This window comes from Hemibagrus wyckioides, linkage group LG03, assembly GCF_019097595.1.
Source record: "Hemibagrus wyckioides isolate EC202008001 linkage group LG03, SWU_Hwy_1.0, whole genome shotgun sequence".
Lineage (NCBI taxonomy): Eukaryota > Metazoa > Chordata > Actinopteri > Siluriformes > Bagridae > Hemibagrus > Hemibagrus wyckioides.
Genome location: NC_080712.1, coordinates 4,696,671 through 4,722,645, shown reverse-complemented (window position 1 = coordinate 4,722,645; position 25,975 = coordinate 4,696,671). Strand labels below are relative to the sequence as shown.

At 40.1% G+C, this 25,975-nt stretch overlaps 2 protein-coding genes across 2 annotated transcripts in view; both read right to left on the bottom strand.

Annotated features, from left to right (window-relative positions):
- hpgd (15-hydroxyprostaglandin dehydrogenase) overlaps window positions 1-15,039 on the bottom strand; it is a 28,146-nt gene extending 13,107 nt beyond the window's left edge. The window contains exons 1-4 of the mRNA XM_058382546.1: window positions 14,883-15,039; window positions 14,605-14,728; window positions 13,131-13,237; window positions 12,367-12,463 (exon numbers count right to left, since the gene is read on the bottom strand). Of these exons, the coding sequence (XP_058238529.1) occupies window positions 12,367-12,463; window positions 13,131-13,237; window positions 14,605-14,728; window positions 14,883-14,975 (421 nt within the window). The 5' untranslated portion in view covers window positions 14,976-15,039. The remainder of the gene's footprint in view (window positions 1-12,366; window positions 12,464-13,130; window positions 13,238-14,604; window positions 14,729-14,882) is intronic.
- Window positions 15,040-18,727: 3,688 nt separating this feature from the next.
- The window catches only part of glra3 (glycine receptor, alpha 3), a 72,634-nt gene continuing 65,386 nt past the window's right edge, over window positions 18,728-25,975 (bottom strand). Inside the window, exon 9 of the mRNA XM_058385987.1 lies at window positions 18,728-24,534. Coding sequence (XP_058241970.1) covers window positions 24,253-24,534 — 282 coding nt within the window. The 3' untranslated portion in view covers window positions 18,728-24,252. The remainder of the gene's footprint in view (window positions 24,535-25,975) is intronic.

Here is a 25,975-nt window from a genome sequence, read left to right as displayed (position 1 = left end):
AATGGATGGATCATATCTTGACCTAACCTTCTCTCGGCCGAGTCTGCGTTCCAGCTCTTTATGCTCACTACACAATAAAAAAAGCCGCATTGTCTTCAATAACAACATACGCAAGCTGTACACGATGTACAACGTCTGTCCTTGATCATTCTGAAAGTGCGTTTTATTTGCTTAGGCGGAACCGCGATGAGTAAACACGCTGTCTGTGTGTGAGTCATGCTAAAGGCCAAAGCCTCCGAGCAACCAATACGCAATCAGCAAAGTGCTAAGTCAACATCTTTGTTTTCCGTTAAAAGGGGAAATATTCGCGTGGATCATCTGTCACTACGTTCAGAGTTGATGCTTGACAAGCCTGAGGGAATATTTCCTGTATTTGGGTGAAGTACAGCTGAAGCGTAAGCTTTAAAGTCTGGTGTTGAGTGCGTGAGAAAAAAAACCCAAGGAAGTAATTAGGAGTAAATTTCCACTGTAAGTTTGTCAGTGTACTGTGGAGTTTAAATCTAGCACTTAGCGCTAATCAAACAGCTTTATATCTGTATATCCTTTCTGAACTCAAGTTAATCTTTAAACACAGTTTCTCACATTACCCACAATGCACTGACCCTACACACTGCCCCTACACTACACACTTCTCCTACACTACACACTTCTCCTACACTACACACTGCTCCTACACTACACACTTCTCCTACACTACACACTGCCCCTACACTACACACTTCTCCTACACTACACACTTCTCCTACACTACACACTGCCCCTACACTACACACTGCCCCTACACTACACACTGCCCCTACACTACACACTTCTCCTACACTACACACTGCCCCTACACTACACACTGCCCCTACACTACACACTGCTCCTACACTACACACTGCTCCTACACTACACACTTCTCCTACACTACACACTGCCCCTACACTACACACTGCCCCTACACTACACACTGCCCCTACACTACACACTTCTCCTACACTACACACTGCCCCTACACTACACACTGCCCCTACACTACACACTGCTCCTACACTACACACTGCCCCTACACTACACACTGCCCCTACACTACACACTGCCCCTACACTACACACTGCCCCTACACTACACACTGCTCCTACACTACACACTGCTCCTACACTACACACCTCTCCTACACTACACACCTCTCCTACACTACACACCTCTCCTACACTACACACTTCTCCTACACTACACACTTCTCCTACACTACACACCTCTCCTACACTACACACTTCTCCTACACTACACACTGCCCCTACACTACACACTGCCCCTACACTACACACTGCTCCTACACTACACACTTCTCCTACACTACACACTGCCCCTACACTACACACTGCCCCTACACTACACACTTCTCCTACACTACACACTGCCCCTACACTACACACTGCCCCTACACTACACACTGCTCCTACACTACACACTGCCCCTACACTACACACTTCTCCTACACTACACACTGCTCCTACACTACACACTTCTCCTACACTACACACTTCTCCTACACTACACACTGCCCCTACACTACACACTGCCCCTACACTACACACTGCCCCTACACTACACACCTCTCCTACACTACACACCTCTCCTACACTACACACTGCTCCTACACTACACACCTCTCCTACACTACACACTTCTCCTACACTACACACCTCTCCTACACTACACACTTCTCCTACACTACACACTTCTCCTACACTACACACTGCTCCTACACTACACACTTCTCCTACACTACACACTTCTCCTACACTACACACTGCCCCTACACTACACACTGCTCCTACACTACACACTGCCCCTACACTACACACCTCTCCTACACTACACACCTCTCCTACACTACACACTGCCCCTACACTACACACTGCTCCTACACTACACACTTCTCCTACACTACACACTGCCCCTACACTACACACTTCTCCTACACTACACACTTCTCCTACACTACACACTGCCCCTACACTAAACACCTCTCCTACACTACACACTTCTCCTACACTACACACCTCTCCTACACTACACACTGCCCCTACACTACACACTTCTCCTACACTACACACCTCTCCTACACTACACACCTCTCCTACACTACACACTGCCCCTACACTACACACTGCTCCTACACTACACACTTCTCCTACACTACACACTGCCCCTACACTACACACTTCTCCTACACTACACACTTCTCCTACACTACACACTGCCCCTACACTACACACCTCTCCTACACTACACACCTCTCCTACACTACACACCTCTCCTACACTACACACTGCCCCTACACTACACACCTCTCCTACACTACACACTTCTCCTACACTACACACTTCTCCTACACTACACACTTCTCCTACACTACACACTGCCCCTACACTACACACCTCTCCTACACTACACACTTCTCCTACACTACACACTTCTCCTACACTACACACTTCTCCTACACTACACACTGCCCCTACACTACACACTTCTCCTACACTACACACCTCTCCTACACTACACACTTCTCCTACACTACACACTGCCCCTACACTACACACTTCTCCTACACTACACACCTCTCCTACACTACACACTTCTCCTACACTACACACTGCCCCTACACTACACACTTCTCCTACACTACACACTTCTCCTACACTACACACCTCTCCTACACTACACACTTCTCCTACACTACACACTTCTCCTACACTACACACTGAAATTAATCTTTAAACTGAGTTTCTCACATTACCCAAAATGCAGTGCTAAAAGCGGTACCGTGAGATTTTGACCCTCTTTCTATCGACATTTTTTCAGCTCTCTCACTTCCTCATTCTCTGCTAAAACAGATCGGCGTCGAAAATTCACACTTGCCACCTAAGCGTTAAAACGGACATGAAAAACGAGCACCCTGATATAACGATCCCACTTCATACAGATCAGTGCAGATTTAGAACGACTCTGGAGAAAATCTCTTCACCCTAACTGAAGATTACAAAAATCTTTATGTTTATTCATTACTGTAGCTAAATGAACTAGGAATAAAACCACATCAATACACACCAGCAATGACTTCATAAATGATTTCAAAGGCACAATTTACAATATCAGGAAAAAAGATTCAGATTTGGGTGAAGTACAGCTGAAGCGTAAGCTTTAAAGTCTGGTGTTGAGTGCGTGAGAAAAAAAACCCAAGGAAGTAATTAGGAGTAAATTTCCACTGTAAGTTTGTCAGTGTACTGTGGAGTTTAAATCTAGCACTTAGCGCTAATCAAACAGCTTTATATCTGTATATCCTTTCTGAACTCAAGTTAATCTTTAAACACAGTTTCTCACATTACCCACAATGCACTGACCCTACACACTGCCCCTACACTACACACTGCCCCTACACTACACACTGCCCCTACACTACACACTTCTCCTACACTACACACTTCTCCTACACTACACACTGCTCCTACACTACACACTGCTCCTACACTACACACTGCTCCTACACTACACACTGCCCCTACACTACACACTTCTCCTACACTACACACTGCTCCTACACTACACACTGCTCCTACACTACACACTGCCCCTACACTACACACTTCTCCTACACTACACACTGCTCCTACACTACACACTGCCCCTACACTACACACTTCTCCTACACTACACACTTCTCCTACACTACACACTGCTCCTACACTACACACTTCTCCTACACTACACACTGCCCCTACACTACACACTGCCCCTACACTACACACTTCTCCTACACTACACACTTCTCCTACACTACACACTTCTCCTACACTACACACTGCTCCTACACTACACACTTCTCCTACACTACACACTGCCCCTACACTACACACTTCTCCTACACTACACACTGCTCCTACACTACACACTGCCCCTACACTACACACTGCTCCTACACTACACACTGCCCCTACACTACACACTTCTCCTACACTACACACTGCTCCTACACTACACACTTCTCCTACACTACACACTGCTCCTACACTACACACTGCTCCTACACTACACACTGCCCCTACACTACACACTTCTCCTACACTACACACTGCTCCTACACTACACACTTCTCCTACACTACACACTGCCCCTACACTACACACTTCTCCTACACTACACACTGCTCCTACACTACACACTGCCCCTACACTACACACTTCTCCTACACTACACACTTCTCCTACACTACACACTGCTCCTACACTACACACTTCTCCTACACTACACACTGCTCCTACACTACACACTGCTCCTACACTACACACTGCCCCTACACTACACATTGCTCCTACACTACACACTGCCCCTACACTACACACTTCTCCTACACTACACACTGCTCCTACACTACACACTTCTCCTACACTACACACTGCCCCTACACTACACACTTCTCCTACACTACACACTGCTCCTACACTACACACTGCTCCTACACTACACACTTCTCCTACACTACACACTGCCCCTACACTACACACTTCTCCTACACTACACACTGCTCCTACACTACACATTGCTCCTACACTACACTCTGCCCCTACACTACACACTGCCCCTACACTACACACTTCTCCTACACTACACACTGCCCCTACACTACACATTGCTCCTACACTACACACTGCCCCTACACTACACACTTCTCCTACACTACACACTGCTCCTACACTACACACTTCTCCTACACTACACACTGCTCCTACACTACACACTTCTCCTACCCTACACACTGCCCCTACACTACACACTTCTCCTACACTACACACTGCTCCTACACTACACACTGCTCCTACACTACACACTTCTCCTACACTACACACTGCCCCTACACTACACACTGCCCCTACACTACACACTGCTCCTACACTACACACTGCCCCTACACTACACACTTCTCCTACACTACACACTGCTCCTACACTACACACTGCTCCTACACTACACACTGCCCCTACACTACACACTTCTCCTACACTACACACTGCTCCTACACTACACACTTCTCCTACACTACACACTGCCCCTACACTACACACTGCTCCTACACTACACACTGCCCCTACACTACACACTGCCCCTACACTACACACTGCCCCTACACTACACACTGCTCCTACATTACACACTTCTCCTACACTACACACTTCTCCTACACTACACACTTCTCCTACACTACACACTTCTCCTACACTACACACTGCCCCTACACTACACACTGCCCCTACACTACACACTGCTCCTACACTACACACTTCTCCTACACTACACACTTCTCCTACACTACACACTTCTCCTACACTACACACTGCTCCTACACTACACACTGCTCCTACACTACACACTGCCCCTACACTACACACTTCTCCTACACTACACACTGCCCCTACACTACACACTTCTCCTACACTACACACTGCTCCTACACACTGCTCCTACACTACACACTTCTCCTACACTACACACTGCCCCTACACTACACACTTCTCCTACACTACACACTGCCCCTACACTACACACTGCTCCTACACTACACACTGCCCCTACACTACACACTGCCCCTAAACTACACACTGCTCCTACACTACACACTGCTCCTACACTACACACTGCTCCTACACTACACACTTCTCCTACACTACACACTGCTCCTACACTACACACTGCCCCCACACTACACACTGCCCCTAAACTACACACTTCTCCTACACTACACACTGCTCCTACACTACACACTGCCCCCACACTACACACTGCTCCTACACTACACACTGCTCCTACACTACACACTGCCCCTACACTACACACTGTCCCTACACTACACACTGCTCCTACACACTGCCCCTATACTACACACTGCCCCTAGACTACACACTTCTCCTACACTACACACTGCCCCTACACTACACACTGCTCCTACACACTGCCCCTACACTACACACTTCTCCTACACTACACACTTCTCCTACACTACACACTGCCCCTACACTACACACTGCTCCTACACACTGCCCCTACACTACACACTTCTCCTACACTACACACTGCTCCTACACTACACACTACCCCTACACTACACACTTCTCCTACACTACACACCTCTCCTACACTACACACTGCCCCTACACTACACACTTCTCCTACACTACACACTTCTCCTACACTACACACTGCCCCTACACTACACACTTCTCCTACACTACACACTGCTCCTACACTACACACTTCTCCTACACTACACACTTCCCCTACACTACACACTTCCCCTACACTACACACTTCTCCTACACTACACACTTCTCCTACACTACACACTGCCCCTACACTACACACTTCTCCTACACTACACACTTCTCCTACACTACACACTGCCCCTACACTACACACTTCTCCTACACTACACACTGCTCCTACACTACACACTTCTCCTACACTACACACTGCTCCTACACTACACACTTCTCCTACACTACACACCTCTCCTACACTACACACTGCCCCTACACTACACACTTCCCCTACACTACACACTTCCCCTACACTACACACTTCTCCTACACTACACACTGCTCCTACACTACACACTTCTCCTACACTACACACTTCCCCTACACTACACACTTCTCCTACACTACACACTTCTCCTACACTACACACTGCTCCTACACTACACACTACCCCTACACTACACACTTCTCCTACACTACACACCTCTCCTACACTACACACTGCCCCTACACTACACACTTCTCCTACACTACACACTTCTCCTACACTACACACTGCCCCTACACTACACACTTCTCCTACACTACACACTGCTCCTACACTACACACTTCTCCTACACTACACACTTCCCCTACACTACACACTTCCCCTACACTACACACTTCTCCTACACTACACACTTCTCCTACACTACACACTGCCCCTACACTACACACTTCTCCTACTCTACACACTTCTCCTACACTACACACTGCCCCTACACTACACACTTCTCCTACACTACACACTGCTCCTACACTACACACTGCTCCTACACTACACACTGCTCCTACACTACACACTGCCCCTACACTACACACCTCTCCTACACTACACACTGCCCCTACACTACACACTTCTCCTACACTACACACTGCCCCTACACTACACACTTCTCCTACACTACACACTTCTCCTACACTACACACTTCTCCTACACTACACACTTCTCCTACACTACACACTGCCCCTACACTACACACTTCTCCTACACTACACACTTCTCCTACACTACACACTGCTCCTACACTACACACTGCCCCTACACTACACACTGCTCCTACACTACACACTTCTCCTACACTACACACTTCTCCTACACTACACACTTCCCCTACACTACACACTTCTCCTACACTACACACTTCTCCTACACTACACACTGCCCCTACACTACACACTTCTCCTACACTACACACTTCTCCTACACTACACACTTCTCCTACACTACACACTTCTCCTACACTACACACTGCTCCTACACTACACACTTCTCCTACACTACACACTGCTCCTACACTACACACTTCTCCTACACTACACACTTCTCCTACACTACACACCTCTCCTACACTACACACTGCCCCTACACTACACACTTCTCCTACACTACACACCTCTCCTACACTACACACTTCTCCTACACTACACACTGCCCCTACACTACACACTGCCCCTACACTACACACTTCTCCTACACTACACACTTCTCCTACACTACACACTGCCCCTACACTACACACTGCCCCTACACTACACACCTCTCCTACACTACACACCGCTCCTACACTACACACTGCCCCTACACTACACACCTCTCCTACACTACACACTGCCCCTACACTACACACCTCTCCTACACTACACACCTCTCCTACACTACACACTGCCCCTACACTACACACCTCTCCTACACTACACACTGCCCCTACACTACACACTTCTCCTACACTACACACCTCTCCTACACTACACACTGCCCCTACACTACACACCTCTCCTACACTACACACTTCTCCTACACTACACACTTCTCCTACACTACACACCTCTCCTACACTACACACTGCCCCTACACTACACACTTCTCCTACACTACACACTTCTCCTACACTACACACTTCTCCTACACTACACACTGCCCCTACACTACACACTTCTCCTACACTACACACCTCTCCTACACTACACACTGCCCCTACACTACACACTGCCCCTACACTACACACCTCTCCTACACTACACACTGCCCCTACACTACACACTGCCCCTACACTACACACTTCTCCTACACTACACACTTCTCCTACACTACACACTTCTCCTACACTACACACCTCTCCTACACTACACACTTCTCCTACACTACACACCTCTCCTACACTACACACTTCTCCTACACTACACACTTCTCCTACACTACACACTTCTCCTACACTACACACTGAAATTAATCTTTAAACTGAGTTTCTCACATTACCCAAAATGCAGTGCTAAAAGCGGTACCGTGAGATTTTGACCCTCTTTCTATCGACATTTTTTCAGCTCTCTCACTTCCTCATTCTCTGCTAAAACAGATCGGCGTCGAAAATTCACACTTGCCACCTAAGCGTTAAAACGGACATGAAAAACGAGCACCCTGATATAACGATCCCACTTCATACAGATCAGTGCAGATTTAGAACGACTCTGGAGAAAATCTCTTCACCCTAACTGAAGATTACAAAAATCTTTATGTTTATTCATTACTGTAGCTAAATGAACTAGGAATAAAACCACATCAATACACACCAGCAATGACTTCATAAATGATTTCAAAGGCACAATTTACAATATCAGGAAAAAAGATTCAGACTATAAATTTAAAACCTGATCATCTTATCGCTAATCCTGTAAATACCAATATAACTACTGTATGTCAGATCAACCTTTAGAATGCTTCACTCCACTTTAAGAGATTTCTTCAAAATCATCCTTACATGTTTCTTCAATCAGAAACTGCCAATAGCAACCGAATCCCTTCTAAAAATACCCAGGTCTTGCCTTAGCTTAAACTAGCGGTAACTGAACCTCTGATTAAAAAGCCCCGACCTCAACCCATGTCAGATGTCCAGCTCAACTCACACCAGTATCAAATTCCTGTAGCACAGCAGTTATGATCCGAAGATCATCACCACACGTACGTTTACAGCACCATGGAATTCTTTTCTTTGCATATATGTGAGCTGAGGAATTCGGGGTCAGAGCACAGGGGCAGCTATGATACAGCATCCCTAGAGGGTTGCTCAGTTGCCCAACAGTGGCTGCCTGGCAGTGCTGGGGCTTAAACCCTGACCTTCTACTCAACAACCCAGAGCCTTAACCACTTGAGCCAACACTGCCCTGGCACACTGACCCTACACACTGCCCCTTCACACTGCTCCTACACTACACACTGCCCCTAGACACTGTCCCTACACTACACGCTGTCCCTACAATACACACTGTACCTAAACTACACACTGTACCTAAACTACACATTGCCCCTACACTACACACTGTACCTAAACTACACACTGCCCTTTCACACTACCCCTGCACACTGCCCCTACACTACACACTGTACCTAAACTACACACTGCCCTTTCACACTACCCCTGCACACTGCCCCTACACTACACACTGTACCTAAACTACACACTGCCCTTTCACACTACCCCTGCACACTGCCCCTACACTACACACTGTACCTAAACTACACACTGCCCTTTCACACTACCCCTGCACACTGCCCCTACACTACACACTGTACCTAAACTACACACTGCCCTTTCACACTACCCCTGCACACTGCCCCTACACTACACACTGTACCTAAACTACACACTGCCCTTTCACACTACCCCTGCACACTGCCCCTACACTACACAATGTACCTAAACTACACACTGCCCTTTCACACTACCCCTGCACACTGCCCCTACACTACACAATGTACCTAAACTACACACTGCCCTTTCACACTACCCCTGCACACTGCCCCTACACTACACACTGTACCTAAACTACACACTGCCCTTTCACACTACCCCTGCACACTGCCCCTACACTACACACTGTACCTAAACTACACACTGCCCTTTCACACTACCCCTGCACACTGCCCCTACACTACACAATGTACCTAAACTACACACTGCCCTTTCACACTACCCCTGCACACTGCCCCTACACTACACACTGTACCTAAACTACACACTGCCCTTTCACACTACCCCTACACACTGCCCCTACACTACACACTGTACCTAAACTACACACTGCCCTTTCACACTACCCCTACACTACACACTGTACCTAAACTACACATTGCCCTTTCACACTACCCCTACACACTGCCCCTACACTACACACTACCCTACACACTGCCCTTACACTACACACTACCCCTACACACTGCCCCTACACTACACACTACCCCTACACTACACACTACCCTACACACTGCCCTTACACTACACACTACCCCTACACACTGCCCCTACACTACACACTACCCTACACACTGCCCTTACACTACACACTACCCCTACACACTGCCCCTACACTACACACTACCCTACACACTGCCCCTACCCTACACACTACCCTACACACTGCCCTTACACTACACACTACCCTACACACTGCCCCTACACTACACACTACCCTACACACTGCCCTTACACTACACACTACCCCTACACACTGCCCCTACACTACACACTACCCCTACACACTGCTCCAATTTGTAAATGTTCAAGGTGACTTTTCTGTGCATACCAAGGTACAGTGTGGTGTTCCATTAGGTCCTATTTTAGGCCCGCTGCTTTTTTCCTTATATATGTTACCTCTAGGAAAATGATTCATAAACATGGTATTAGCTTCCATATGTTATGCTAATGACACACAGTTACACGTTTTAGCAGAACCAGATGACAGACATCGGCTTAATAAGATTGAAGAAAGTGTAAATTTAATTAGATGCTGGATGCTTATTAACTTCCTCCTGCTTCATTCTAACAAGACAGAAGTGTTGTGCTGGTACTGCAGCCAGAAGCAGGCGTTCTGATTACAGAGTAACTCTGGATGTTCTTTCTGTTACATCATGTTCAGCAGTAAAAGACCTCAGTGTGATTACTGACTCAGTCGTACTGTATTTCATTTAAAGCTCAAGTAAGTATTATAACAAGGGTGGCCTTCTTTTATCTCAGGAATATTGCTAAGATAGGAAATATGATGTAACTACATGACGGAGAAGAACTAGTTCATGATTTGTTGCCGCTACCTTGGATTATTGTAATACACTGGAACCTCAGGATACGAATTGAATTCCTTCTGGATGCGAGTTTTTAAGGTGAAAATTTGTATTGCGAAACGGATTTCCTCATAAGACATAATAAAGTAAATGCAGATAATCCATTCCAGCCACTCAAACATATGACCAATATGACCAATATGAAGCGTATGTAAAATGTATGTCTGCTTACAAAGAACTGACCCAAGCCAAGCATTCCATGTCAAGGCTCCTCACAGGAAGTCGTGCCACCAAGCTTGGGCTAAAAATAGAACAGATCACCCACGCCACCAGTCTGTCAACAAAAAAAACACCCGAAAAATCACCTAGCTTTTGAACGCATGCTGAAGGCAGCGTTGGTATCATGGGTTGACTCTTTCCAAACAGTGTTCACTGACTGAATTCGTTTCAGTTGGTTTTCCACTGACGCTAACAAGTTTTGAACAGCTCCTGGACGTACACGTGACTTAGCCGGCATTCAGGTTGGTTCGTTCGTATGCTGAAAATGCTTCGTATGGTGATGCAAATTTCTTACAAAATTTCACATCTTAAGGCGAAAATTCATGAGTATGCCGAGGTTCCACTGTATCTTACTGTCTGGATAAGCAAGCTCCCGTTAGTCCAGAATGCAGCAATGCTAGAGTTCTACTTAGACGCAGAAGATATAAAGACATCACTCCTATCTTCTCTTCACTGATTATACTACTGACCTAGAAAGCAATGAATGGTCTCGGTCCACAGTGCCAGATCGAACTAAAATGGAACTGAATTGAGCTAATTAATCTATAAATTGATAAAAAGTACGATTTGTCGTTTTTTAATAGCTAAAAAATTGCAATAATGACATTTCTGCCATATTAGAGGAATAAAACACTGTATACTAATTCTCTGTTATTGGCTATAACACCACTTCAGGGTGAGAGAACGTTACCTGCCATGGAGGAGACGTTAACGATGACTCCGCCCTCCTTGCCGTACTCCTTACTCATGTGCTCCAGAGCTAAATACGTGCCTTTAATAACAGATGTCTGCAAAAAGAATATAAGATAAACTGAAAGAACACATCTAGCACAGTCTGACCAATCAGAATGGAGATATAATGTGGTATATATATTATTATATCATTTACAGACGGTCTCGAAAAGAGACTCCGTGTGAAGACATGTTGAGATCATGTGATCTTCTACGGATAATGGAAGGAATAACAGCCTTGGGGGTGTGTGGTTCTAGGAAAATAATCAGCAGCACACACCACACCATTAGCCTACTGTTTTTACCTCATCGTTTTAAGTTACTAATCACCGACACTGGAGACTCCTTCCATAAATTTTAAGTAATTTTAAAATCACCGCACTGTTGTTTGTTAGATCTGTTAGAATGTGCGATGCATCCCGTCTGATCGCTGTCATGAAAGTTGCGCCGCTCCTGTCCAATCAGATCGGAGACTTGCTGTGAAATTCGAGGACGATGAGAAGAACACGTGTAACTGATTAGCTGCTTTATTGTGCTGTGAAATCGGAGCGTGGCGATACAGGCATGTCATGTTTGCTATGTGACTGTAATTTATCTTACAATCCTAGATGGCACGTGCTTTTGTGCCCTGAAGCAGTGTGTGTGTGTGTGTGGGTAGTGATCAGTGGTGCACTATGTAAACTGTGGACTGATCCAAATCAGGATAAAAGGGTGTGTCCTTACCAGGTTCACCTGGATGGTCTTCTCCCAGTTCTTCTCATTGTTGATTCCTGCATTGTTGATGACAATGTCTAGTCTTCCGAAGTGCTCCACTGTTCTCTTAAACGCCTCTGGACAAATAAATAAAAACTATAAATCAATCAAGTGCTAGGAAGCTTTATTAAGATGTCATGACCGCAATCTGCCTTCACGACTTCACATTTCAGGAAGGTGAGCGGCTTTCGAATGTTAGATTTTTTTTTACTGGCTTACACTATGCTTATTATTATTATTATTATTATTATTATTATTATTATTATTATTATTTCATGTATTTTAAAGTGTCTTACTTTATTATTATTATTATTTATTTATTTATTTTTAATTTTATGACCTATTTATTAGCATTGTTACCCTTTATTACCATTATTTTTTCTTTCAATGTAATGCAAATGCAATGCATTTCACAATCGATAGATAGATAGATAGATAGATAGATAGATAGATAGATAGATAGATAGATAGATAGATAGATAGATAGATAGATAGATAGATAGATAAACAAACAGCAACAATGATCATTTGAGGCTCATCTCTTACAGAAGTTCTAGAAAGCAAATATTTTACAAACGGAAAACTATAAAAGTCAACAGAAATATTTGGAATTAAATTAAAATTAACCGGAAATACAATAATATACTAAAAACTAATACTAACATACAAAAAAATGTAATAAATAAATAAATATATAAATAAATAAATATTTCATGATATACAACTGCAGTCAATTCAAGTAATGTTACTACACCAGATGTTTTTATTTATTTATTTATTTTTTATTTATTTATTTATGTTTTAATTTATTATTATTTAATTTTCTGTATCTTTTTACTTTTAGGCATAACCTTCTTCATAACCTCGGACATTTCTTACTTTGTAGGACTTTGAGATGAGCCTCAAATGACGACAACAACAACAACATAATAACAATAATAATAATAATAATAATAATAATAAGTGTTGTTATTAATATTATTTCATCAAGTTAATTTTTTTTAACTGCATGAGTCCAGTAGATGTCCTCACAATCCTCACTACAAACTGACCCATGATCATGCCTGTGAAAAATACCCCCAAAAAGAAAAAAAATAAAATAAAACAAACACCCCGTGTTTGCACTGAAAGTAAGAAAGCTCAGGCTGTCCTGACATCTCACATCTGTCTTATGCAATGGAGAACATTCCAGGGTTTTGGCCTGAGGTGCTCTGGAGGTCTGTAATACAAGCTGTTTGAGCTCAGAACAATCGCACCTTGTTCCAGCACAGGTGATCAAGGGAGTTCAAAAATGCAGCCTTAAAAACAGATAACCTAAGAGATTAACTTCAAGCTAGAGAGAGGATGAGGCATGCTACAGAGAGAGAGAGAGAGAGAGAGAGAGAGAGAGAGAGAGAGGGGAACTCTGAAATAAAGAAGACAGTGTTCATGCTGAAGAAGTTACCTTGTAGTTTTCCTCCGTCCGTCACGTCACACTGAATGAAAATGCAGTTGTCTTGTCCATACAGCTCATCTAACGCTTTCTTACACTCCTCTCCAACCGACTGGTTCAGGTCTACCAGTGCAACCTGAACACGCACACACACACACACACACACACGCGCGCGCGCACATAAGAAAAATAAAAGAGATCTGCTACAGAGAGAGAGAGAGAGAGAGAGAGAGAGACAGAAAGAGAGAGAGAGAGAGCGAGAGAGAGAAGGTGACTGAAGCTGTTAGAACCTTGGCATGGTTCTCCAGCAGGCTCTCGGCTGCAGCCCTCCCGATCCCCTGCACTCCTCCCGTCACCAGAGCCACTCTCCTGAGCAGCGCCATTTACCGCCGCGGACTGAGCGACACCGCGCCGCGCTTTAAGTAGCAGCTGGAACCCGACTCGCGATTCGATTCAATCTAACGAATCGGTTCTTTTTTTTTGAACAGATTCTCCTAAAGTGAATCGTTCGGAGAATCGATTCGCAAACACTAACAAAGACGATTTTACCTACGTTTTGTTGGTAGAATTTAAGGTTAGATTTTGTGTGCAGGGGGAAGATGTACACAATAACAAACAAACAAACAAACAAACAGGAAAGAAGGCAACTGGATACAGCAAACAAAACAAACAAACAAATAAACAAACAAGAATAGAGGCAATTGAGTTTAGCTGGTGTTAAAGGTGTTAAATGTACACATGACTATTAAAAACGAACAAAAATAAGCTTTAAGGTTAAAGTTGGTGCACAATATACACATGAAACAAACAAACACACAAACAAACAAACAAGAATGGAGGAAATTGGGTAATGGGTACAGCAAACAAAACAAAACAATTAAACATGAATTGCGGCAATTTTACATACGTTTGGTAACATTTGAGGTTAAATTTTGTGTTCGGGGGCAAGATGTACACAATAACAAACAAACAAGCACACAAACAAAAATGGAGGCAACTGGATACAGCGAGCAAAACAAACAAACACACATAGAGCCAATTTTGCAATTTAGCATTTGAGGTTAAATTTTGTGTGCAGGTGCAAGATGTACACATACTTAACAAACAAACAAACAAACAAAAAACTATCAAACAAGAGTGGAGCCAATTGTGTACAGCAAACAAAATAAAATAAACACGAATAGAGGCAATTGTACATAGGTTTGAGGTTACATTTTGTGTGCAGGTGCAAGATGTACACACGAATAACAACAAACAAACAAGAATGGAGGCAATTGAGTTTAACTGGAAACATTTAAGGACAAAATTTGGTGCTAAATGTACACATGACTATCAAAAACAACCAAAAAACCCTTTTAGGTTAAAGTTAGTGAACAATGTATACATGCAGCAAACAAACAAACAAACAAGAACAGACGTAATTGTACCTTGGTTTAGTTGGTAACATTTAAGGTTACAATTTGGTGCATGAATAACAAAAACAAACAAACAAACAAACAAAACACAAGATCAATAATAAGAAAAATTCTACATGGTATTATGGCAGTATGAAAAATTATGCCACAATATGTTTTTTTCAGAGATCTCGAGCTCTCTATTTATTGAAAATTCTGTTTGCAAAAACTTTTTTCATTAATAAAATTGACTTACCAGAATTAACTGAGGTACATGATGTAAAAAAAAAAAATCATTTATTTATTAGTTTGTTTGTTTGAAAGTATATTTTATATAAGCATTAGGCTTAATTAAATCAACAACTTTTATTGTTATTTAAATAAATAAATAAAGTTGTTTATTTATTAATTTATGTAAATAAATACATTTATTTATTTTTATTTATTTATTTATTATTTATGGCTGTTTCCTGGATGTTTGTGAGTGATTTTTCCTCCAGGACAGTTTTAATTTATTAAAGAAGCCTAACGCTTCTGTAATGACTCTGATTAACTTTCCCTCTTTTCTCAGCATCAGAATTACAGCTGACTCCCAGGCTCCAACCAAGAATATCAACAAAGACCTTCAGAGTTATTAAGTGTTTAAACAATCGACTTAACAGAACAGATCTGGACAACAAGACACCTCCCGTCAGTCACGTGTTCCAATAGTTTTGACCACTTAATACATTTTAATTTATTAAAACAAATTTAATTTATTTATAAAATAAATATTTAAATAAAAGGGCACCCTATTCTAAGCTGTTATCAGACTATAATAGCTGAAATTCTAATTTATTATTTGATATTCGTTCTTTTTTTCTTTTTATCTTACACCCAAATGTATTTTTATTATTATTATTAAATAAATTATATAAATAAGTAATAATAAGTGAGGATCACAATCTTGCTAGTAAACCTCGGTGTAAACATTAAAATAAATGTAAAATTCTTGCGTAATTACAATATAATGCAGTTACACAATAACGCTCTGGTTGGTGAATCAAATGAATCAAAACACGCGCAGTTCGATTCACTTAAAGATTCGATTCTTTCGACTCGTTAGCGAAGCGTCCCTCATGTTTCTGCCACACATACACAGAAACACACACACACACACACAGACACACACACACGCTATCTTTTGACACTGAGGTATTACTTTATGTTCAAAACTTGCAATATCTTGAGGTAAATTGAGGTAAAAGAAAATACAGTAAATATTTATATATCATTTACATTCTTAACGTGTGCAACTAAATTGATGAGTATTAATTGACCATTTGGAACAAAATTATTAGCTATTGATTGTTGGGAATAAAGGTGATCAGTGATTAGTCTGTGGGAACAATGGTGATCAGTGATTGGTCTTTCAGAAAAGTAGTGATCAGTGATTGTTGGGAACAATGATGAATTAGTGAATGGTCATTAGAAACAATGGTGATTAGTGATTAGTCTTGATTGGTTATTAGGAATGAGGATGATCATTGATTGATTGTTAGGAACGATGGTGATCAGTGACTGGTCATTAGGACTGATAGTGTTCAGTGACTGGTCATTAGGAGTGATGGTGCTCAGTAAATGCTTGTGATCAGTCATTGGCTGTTGGGAAGAATGGTGATCAGTGATTGGTTGTTTGGAATGATAGTGTTCAGTGACTGGTCATTAGGAACAGTGATGATCAGTAAATGCTTGTGATCAGTCATTGGCTGTTGGGAAGAATGGTGATCAGTGATTGGTTGTTTGGAATGATAGTGATCAGTGACTGGTCATTAGGACTGATAGTGATCAGTGACTGGTCATTAGGAGTGATGGTGCTCAGTAAATGCTTGTGATCAGTCATTGGCTGTTGGGAAGAATGGTGATCAGTGATTGGTTGTTTGGAATGATAGTGTTCAGTGACTGGTCATTAGGAACAGTGATGATCAGTAAATGCTTGTGATCAGTGATTGGATGTTAGGAAGAATAGTGATGAGTGATTGGATGTTAGGAAGAATAGTGATGAGTGATTGGATGTTAGGAAGAATAGTGATGAGTGATTGGATGTTAGGAAGAATAGTGATCAGTGATTGGATGTTAGGAAGAATAGTGATGAGTGATTGGATGTTAGGAAGAATAGTGATCAGTGATTGGATGTTAGGAAGAATAGTGATCAGTGATTGGATGTTAGGAAGAATAGTGATCAGTGATTGGATGTTAGGAAGAATAGTGATCAGTGATTGGATGTTAGGAAGAATAGTGATCAGTGATTGGATGTTAGGAAGAATAGTTATCAGTGATTGGATGTTAGGAAGAATAGTTATCAGTGATTGGATGTTAGGAAGAATAGTGATTAGTGATTGGATGTTAGGAAGAATAGTGATCAGTGATTGGTTGTTAGGAAGAATAGTGATCAGTGATTGGTTGTTGGCTTTACACACTGGCTTTACACAGTGAAGCTCAGCACCTACATCCAGCAGCAGTGGTGTGATGTGAGCTGAAGAGCCGTATGGAGCGCAGGTGAGGCGATAACGTCTGCTCTAAAAGTCACTGGATCTGTCGCTAGGCTCTTTTTTCAAATACGAGTCAAAATTCAGTCCCAGTGTTATCAATCCTGTTAATCTGATATAAACATGAGAAACAGCCTACAGTAATGAAGCTACATTTGATTAAGAACAGAACATGCTTCAACACAAATGTCTGGAAGAAAGAACATGCTCTGCCTGCTAAGAACACACACCCATGTGATTGTTTTTTTTTATTTCCACCTGTTTTGTGCAGAACTTTATTAGATATGCGAAAGTTATTTACAGAGGATAATATTCTCTCTCTCTCTCTCTCTCTCTCTCTCTCTCTCTCTCTCAGCAGCAGGGAAAGTAGGACAGGTCCAGTTCACATCAGAAAAAAATATACATATACATCAACATCATAACCGCTTCATGCATAACAGGTGTATAAAATAAATTCTCAGACATTTGCATTAAAAATGTACAGGAGTGTCTCGTCTCTGTAGCAGAGTCGTGTCAAAGGGTTTACTTCTTCTTTTATTTACCGTCGAATACAAAGTTTGTAATATTTGTTATATTTATGAGGCATTATAAAGTGTTGTGTGCAAATAAAAATAAATAAATAATGGATATGTAAAGGGAATTTTCTGAGGATTTAAATATTTTTTTTTACATAAGAGCATAAAGTAGTAAGAATATCTTTAGTTTTCTTTTTTATTAATTTATTTCACCTTTATTATTAGTATTTTTTATTGATTTAATAATTATTTCCCATTGTTTTCTCCACCATTTTGTTACTAATAAACCCTACAACAATCCAATATCATCCAATATATTTTCACATCCAGAGTTGATTCATAAGGAAGGCAGAATAAAATATCAAATCCCAGCAGACAAAAAGGTGTTTCGAGGCAGATTATGGAATTCAACTGAAACCTTCAGGTCACATCATTAAAGGATAAAATCCACCCTGAACCACATATCCACATATTTATCCTCTACAGGTGATGTTCAGTCTTCACTTCATTAACAGTTTCCTGCTAAATCAGCAACACTTTAGCCCTTTATTCGAACCGTCGCGTGACTAGCTGAACTGAGGTTCTGCCTCGACTCGGCGTTATATAGCTGCATTGCAATATGATTTAAATATCACAAAATAAAAACAAAACAAACAAATAAACAAGACAAGAACAGAATAAAACAAAATAAACAACAATAATATCAAAACAAAAACTAAATAGATGGCTCATGGATGTCTAACTAGACGTCACTCAGCTTTGTTTAGCTGCATTGAATTCTGATTTAAAAAAAAAATCAAAACAAAAAATGCAAATAAGCAAACAGATAATAATAAAACAATAACCAAACAAAAACCAAAACAGAGCAGAAGAGAAACAAAACAGAAAACAAATAAACAAAACAAAACAAACAATAATAAAACAAAAACCAAACAAAAAAGAAAACAGAGAACAGAACAGAAAACAAATAAACAAAACAATATCAGAACAAAATAAAACAGAAAACAAATAAACAAAAACAATTTCAAAACAAAAACAAAATAGATGGCTCATGGATGTCTAACTAGGATGCAACTCAGCTTTGTTTAGCTGCATTGAATTCTGATTTTTTTTTTAAAAAATCACAAAATGAAATGAAACAAAAATGAAAAGAAATCAAACAAACAAATAAACAAAATAATAACAGAACAAAACAAACATGAAACAAATAAACAACCACAATATCAAAACTAAATAAATGGCTAACTAGATGTAATTCAGCTTTGTTTAGCTGCACTGAATTCTGGTAAAATAAATCACAAAATGAAATTAAATAAATAAACAAAACAAACAACAATAAAGAACAATAACAAAACAATACGGAAAAAAAAACAAATAAACAAAACAATAACAGAACAGAAACAAAACAAACAACTAAACCAAACAACAGAACAAAATGAAGCAGAAAACAAATAAACAACAACAGTATCAAAACAAAAACAAAACAGGTGGCTCATGGATGTCTAACTAGATGAAAACAAAATGAAATGAAAACAAATAAAACAAAACAAAACAAGCAATAATAAAACAATAACCAAACAAAAACCAAAACAGAGCAGAACGGAAATCAAACAGAAACCAAATCAATCCAAACAAAACAAACAAAAACAGTATACTGATAAATAAACTTGTAAACATGCTAGCTTTAACAGCTTCCTCCCGCGACATCAGAGTGCTCACGTCTTACAGAAAGAACAACATTAACATTAACACCAGAGCCACTGAACACACCACAGGCATTTCAGTGCTCGAGTAATTCATATGTTTCAGGGTGGATTTTTTTGATTGAATTTTTGGGTGAAATTTATTTATTTATTTATTTTATTAATTTATTTTAAGGTATTTCTTTACCTTTTCTACATGCAGTTCACATTCATTACATATCTTTAAAGAAATATCCACATTCATACTTCAACCATAAGCTTCATGCATCCGATGTTCGACTTCTAATGTATACTATACAACAATCTAATCTAAAAAAAAAAGGGTTTTCCTGAAATTTACAGCCGTATTTTTCTGTCTCTCGTTAAAATTGTTCTAGAAATAAAAGTGAAATTGTACTGAATGTTGCCCGTGCTGCAGGAGAAACGCACGAGACTCATCCCCTAAACATCATACTGGATAAACCAAACGAATATCAGATCCTCCAGAAATCTGTTTCTGCTCTTAATGACAGCAGTGCTGGCTATCAGGCATGCTGATTAGTGTTAGTGTTAGCTTTACCTTTGGAGACCGGCAGTGTTTAAGTGAACAGTGCTGCTTTTGTTAAAGGGAAAACTGACGTAATATGGAAGACTGGTCCTGATTACTGCGATGGAGTATTACTGAGAAAATAATTAGGGTCTTTAAAATGAGCCCTTTAGTCAGGACATTGTAAATGTATATATATATATATATGTTGTTATGATATACACATCAATTTCCTTAATAAACCATGCAGAGATTTGGATTTTGACTGGACAACAATTATAACCGATTATAAATGGATTATTATTGAAATTATTGACGAGTAGTGCTGTGATATTCTCATAGCACTTGACACATAAATCAGAACAAAAACAAACAAAACAAAACAAAAAACAATAAGGAACAAAAATAAATTTCAAATGAAATGAATCCTGGCAAAAATTAAAAGAGATTATAACTGGACTGTTGTTGAAAAGGGATAGACGGGCGGCGTTGTGATGTGTCCTTAAGACATTTGTGTTACAAACAAGAACATAACCAAACAAAACAAACAAAAAACAAGAACAAACTGAATAAACAAAAAAAAACATAAAATAAAAAACAACAACAAAACCAAACAGAAAAATGCAAAACAAATAAACAAACACAACAGAACAGAACAGAGCAAAACAAAGCAAACAAAACGATAACAAATCCAAACAGATATAAAAAAAATCCAAATAAACAAACAAAACAGAACAGAACAGAGCAAAACAAATAAACAAAACAAAACAAAAACTGATTGAAAAAATGACAAAAAATGAAGTTTGGCAAAAGTATAACTGAGTATAAATGGAGTATTATTGATAAAAGGACAGAAGAGTGGTGTAGTGATGTTCCCATTACACTCTTTTGAGACTTTTTTGAGAAATTTTCCTTCTCTACTTCATCATCCTTCATAAATGAACAGCAGATTCTGAACAGAGCTGTTCTCATATGGATTAGAGGAAACTGAACAGAATTGTGTCGTATCATATCAACAAATATCAATGAAACAAACTGTAGAAGTCTGAATGAAGTGGAAACATTAAACTGGATTGAATTTAAAGAAAATATCACTTCATATGGTTTATTTATGGTTGACCTCAAATTCATGAAACCATGAATTTCCTAATTAGCAAATTCCTCCACATGTTTTTAGAATGAGAAACGACCCCAAAAAATTTAAATAATAAAGTCTTTCTCTTGAAACAATTTTCATTCCAACATCATCAATAGGACTAGATATTTTACTTGATCAGGTAGGTAGACTTCCGCGTACTTAATTAGCAGATAAAGCCTCATTTGCATAAATAAATAAATAAATGCAAATGCTGAATAATTGAAAAAAAAAATGGCAAAGATTGATTGTGATAGAAAATTCGTCGGTAGTCTAATCTAGAACAGTAGAACATGATCTTAGATTAGATCTGGAGCTGGAGTGATTTATACAGGGTATTAGAGATGTGTATATTTACTTTTAAAACATCACACACACACACACACACACACACACACATCTCTGTACTGTCTGTTAACAGAATATCCTGCATGAGAGATACGATTTAATTGAATCAATTTAGCGTGAGATGCTGTCATGCAAAATGGGGATTGATAGGAAAAAAAAGATTAATGGGAGACCATGTCTACTTCACTGGATCAAGGTGATATTTAAAAAACCCCAAAATAAATAAACAAATAAACAAAAAAACAAAAACAAAACAAAACGAACAAAAACATAACCCCAAACCAGAACAAAACAAAACAGGCCCAACCTGAAGCAAACACAGAACAAAAAAAAACACAACAAAGCAAATAAAAATTAAACAAATAAACAAAAACAAAACTAAGAAAAGCAACACAAGAAAACAAAACAAAACAAACAAAGCAAAAAATGGTTGTTAGCTGATAAACATGCAATCGTTGCAGTTTGTTTTTTTTCTTTAATATAAATTATTATTATTATTATTATTATTATTATTATTATTATTGTTATTATTATTATTGTTATTATTATTATTATTATTATTATTATTATATACAATTTCACATTATGTTAAATGCATGCAACCAAAAGGTAGATGAATTTAACACACACACACACACACTTCTATAAAGTACTGTGCAAGCCTTATGCACCCACATGCTTGTTTCCTGCTGTAACAAAACATTTAGAAAATTACAACAAAAATAAAAGTATTAGATAAAGATAATAATAAAATGATTATTTCTTTCCTAGTGCATAAGCCTGGTGTACAGTTTTTTTTTTTTACCTTTATTTATTTATTTATTTATTTATTTAAAACCATCACCTACATTTGCTACCTGAAACTAAAAGCATGCACTTTATTTCAAAATATAAGCTCCACATTCTCCTACTCATCACTCAGACTTGGATAAATGAGTAATAATAATAATAATAATAATAATAATAATAATAATAATAATAATAATAATAACAACAGCAACAACAACAACAACAACAACAACAACAATAATAATAATAATAATAATAATAATAATAATAATAATAATAATAATCCTTTAAGCGTTTGGGGATGATTCTGGTCTTTGGAGTATAAAATGGTTTCATAATCATAGAAAAAGATTCTATTGATCTATTTTATTTTATGTCTTTTATATAACTTCTTTAAGCTTTTATTTTTTATTATATTGTATTAAAACACAAAACTGGCAGTAAAAGGCTGTAGGACACGAGAGAGACGGCAAGAGCAAAACGTGAGATCCAGGGAGACTCGAGGGAGGGGACTGAGTGTGTGTGTGTGTGTGTTGCTCCATGATGTCTCTCAGTTGCATAGTGTGTGCCTGTTGTGACCGTGTGGTCCATGTTGTCGTTGTAACGCTTCTTGGCCTCCATGACGACAGTAGAGTACATATCATGTATGTATATATAATATATAATCACATATGTAGCTGTCCATCAGGTTGAAGCTCCGCCCACCCGGCCAGGCTCCGTGTTTAGGGCTTGTGGACGTCGTGCCGTAGGATTTTGTACAGAACCCAGTAGAAGATGTTGAAGAAGAGGAAGGCCAGAGGAAACCCGGCGCGTGATATGGTGTCGATCTTCTTGGCGCGGTCGATGAAGATCTTCCTCATTTCCTCTGGACTCTTGTTAGCCATGTTAGCACTTGTCTGGGCCTGGAGCGAGTTAGAGGCCGCGTTATTGGTGGATTTGGCCATCGGGACGTCTTTCCCTGCGTTAGGGGCAAAGCTGTGACGACTTTCACGCACCTCGTCCTCCTGAGAGAGAGAGAGAGAGAGAGAGAGAGAGAGACAATAGAGAGACAATAGAGAGACAATAGAGACAGAAGGAATGAAGAGAGTGAGAGAATGAAGAGAACAGCACAGAGAGAGAGAGAAAAAAGAGAGAGAGAAAAAGAGAGAGAGAGAAACATGCATAGAGAAAAAAAGATACAGAAAGTTACAGAAAGCATGAGAGAGACAAAGAAGAAAAAACATGGAGGAAAAAAGAGACAAATGCAGGGTGAAGAGAAAATAGTAGAGAGAGAGAGATAAGAGAAAATAAGAGATAGAATTAATCAAGTGTTAATTGACATTTTATGGCTCAAATTTTAATTCAGTGATGGAAAAGTCTCCTGTCCTCTAACACACACGACACAATTGGTACTAAAACTAGCAGAACATCGCAGACCTCTAAGAGGACAGCAGTGTCTCTGGTGCTGTGAGGCTTTAATCGATTCCACGTGTCTAAAAATAGGTTTAATCATCTTTATTTCTGCGAAACATCTGATCATTTTCAGTACATTTAAGACATTTTCCGTTCTCTTTCTAGCAGTGTGTTCTGTATATTAATGTCAGGACTCATGAGACTGGAGTAATGCGGTACATATGTTCCTCCTGCTCTGAATCGAAAGCAGCCAGCAGTGTGACTTTATATGACTTTAAATCCCAAGACTGTAATCTGGCAGATGGCCAGAAGATTCATTAACGCAATCTTTACCACTTTATTAAAACACACACATACACACACACACACACACACAGCTAAACATGCACTGTAACCACAAAACACACCTTTCCAGACCTTGAACTCATCTCCGAACCAAACAGGCTTCTAAGTCATCTTTATGCCCGGTATGACCTTTGACCATTGACAATAACCTGATCTCAGGTTTCCCCGACCTTAAGTCTTCCTCACTAATCTTTTCTTTATAGAGCTTTCCTTCACCCCCCCTCCCCCTCCCCCCCGTGTTGTAAGCTAGATCTAAGATTGGAAACTGTGAATCTGTCAAAAGCTATTCATCTTCTAGACTAATGCATTTTGGATGAATCTTGTGGAAAATTTATTCCTGCAACAAAGAGATGTTTATTCGCGAGGCTCTGTGTATGGAAATGATTGGGCAAGAACATAGAATCGAACCACTCAGGGGTTTGGGGTTTTTTTCAGAATAGATTAGTACTGGCAGAGAAATAGAAAGGTTTTCTTCCTCAGTCTATAAACACAGTCTTGGGGTAAACATGTCGTTAATAGCCGCAGGAGAGGTTAATATTCAGAGAAATCATATTTACGGAGAAAAAAGGGATTCACACTTTTACACATTTCATGTCCATTCAAAAATGTCAAAGTCAAAGAAGCTTTATTGTCATTTCAACCATATAGGACAATGTTCCTCACACCAAGCAGAATAAAATTGTTGTAGTCAGATTCCAAGTAAAAGTA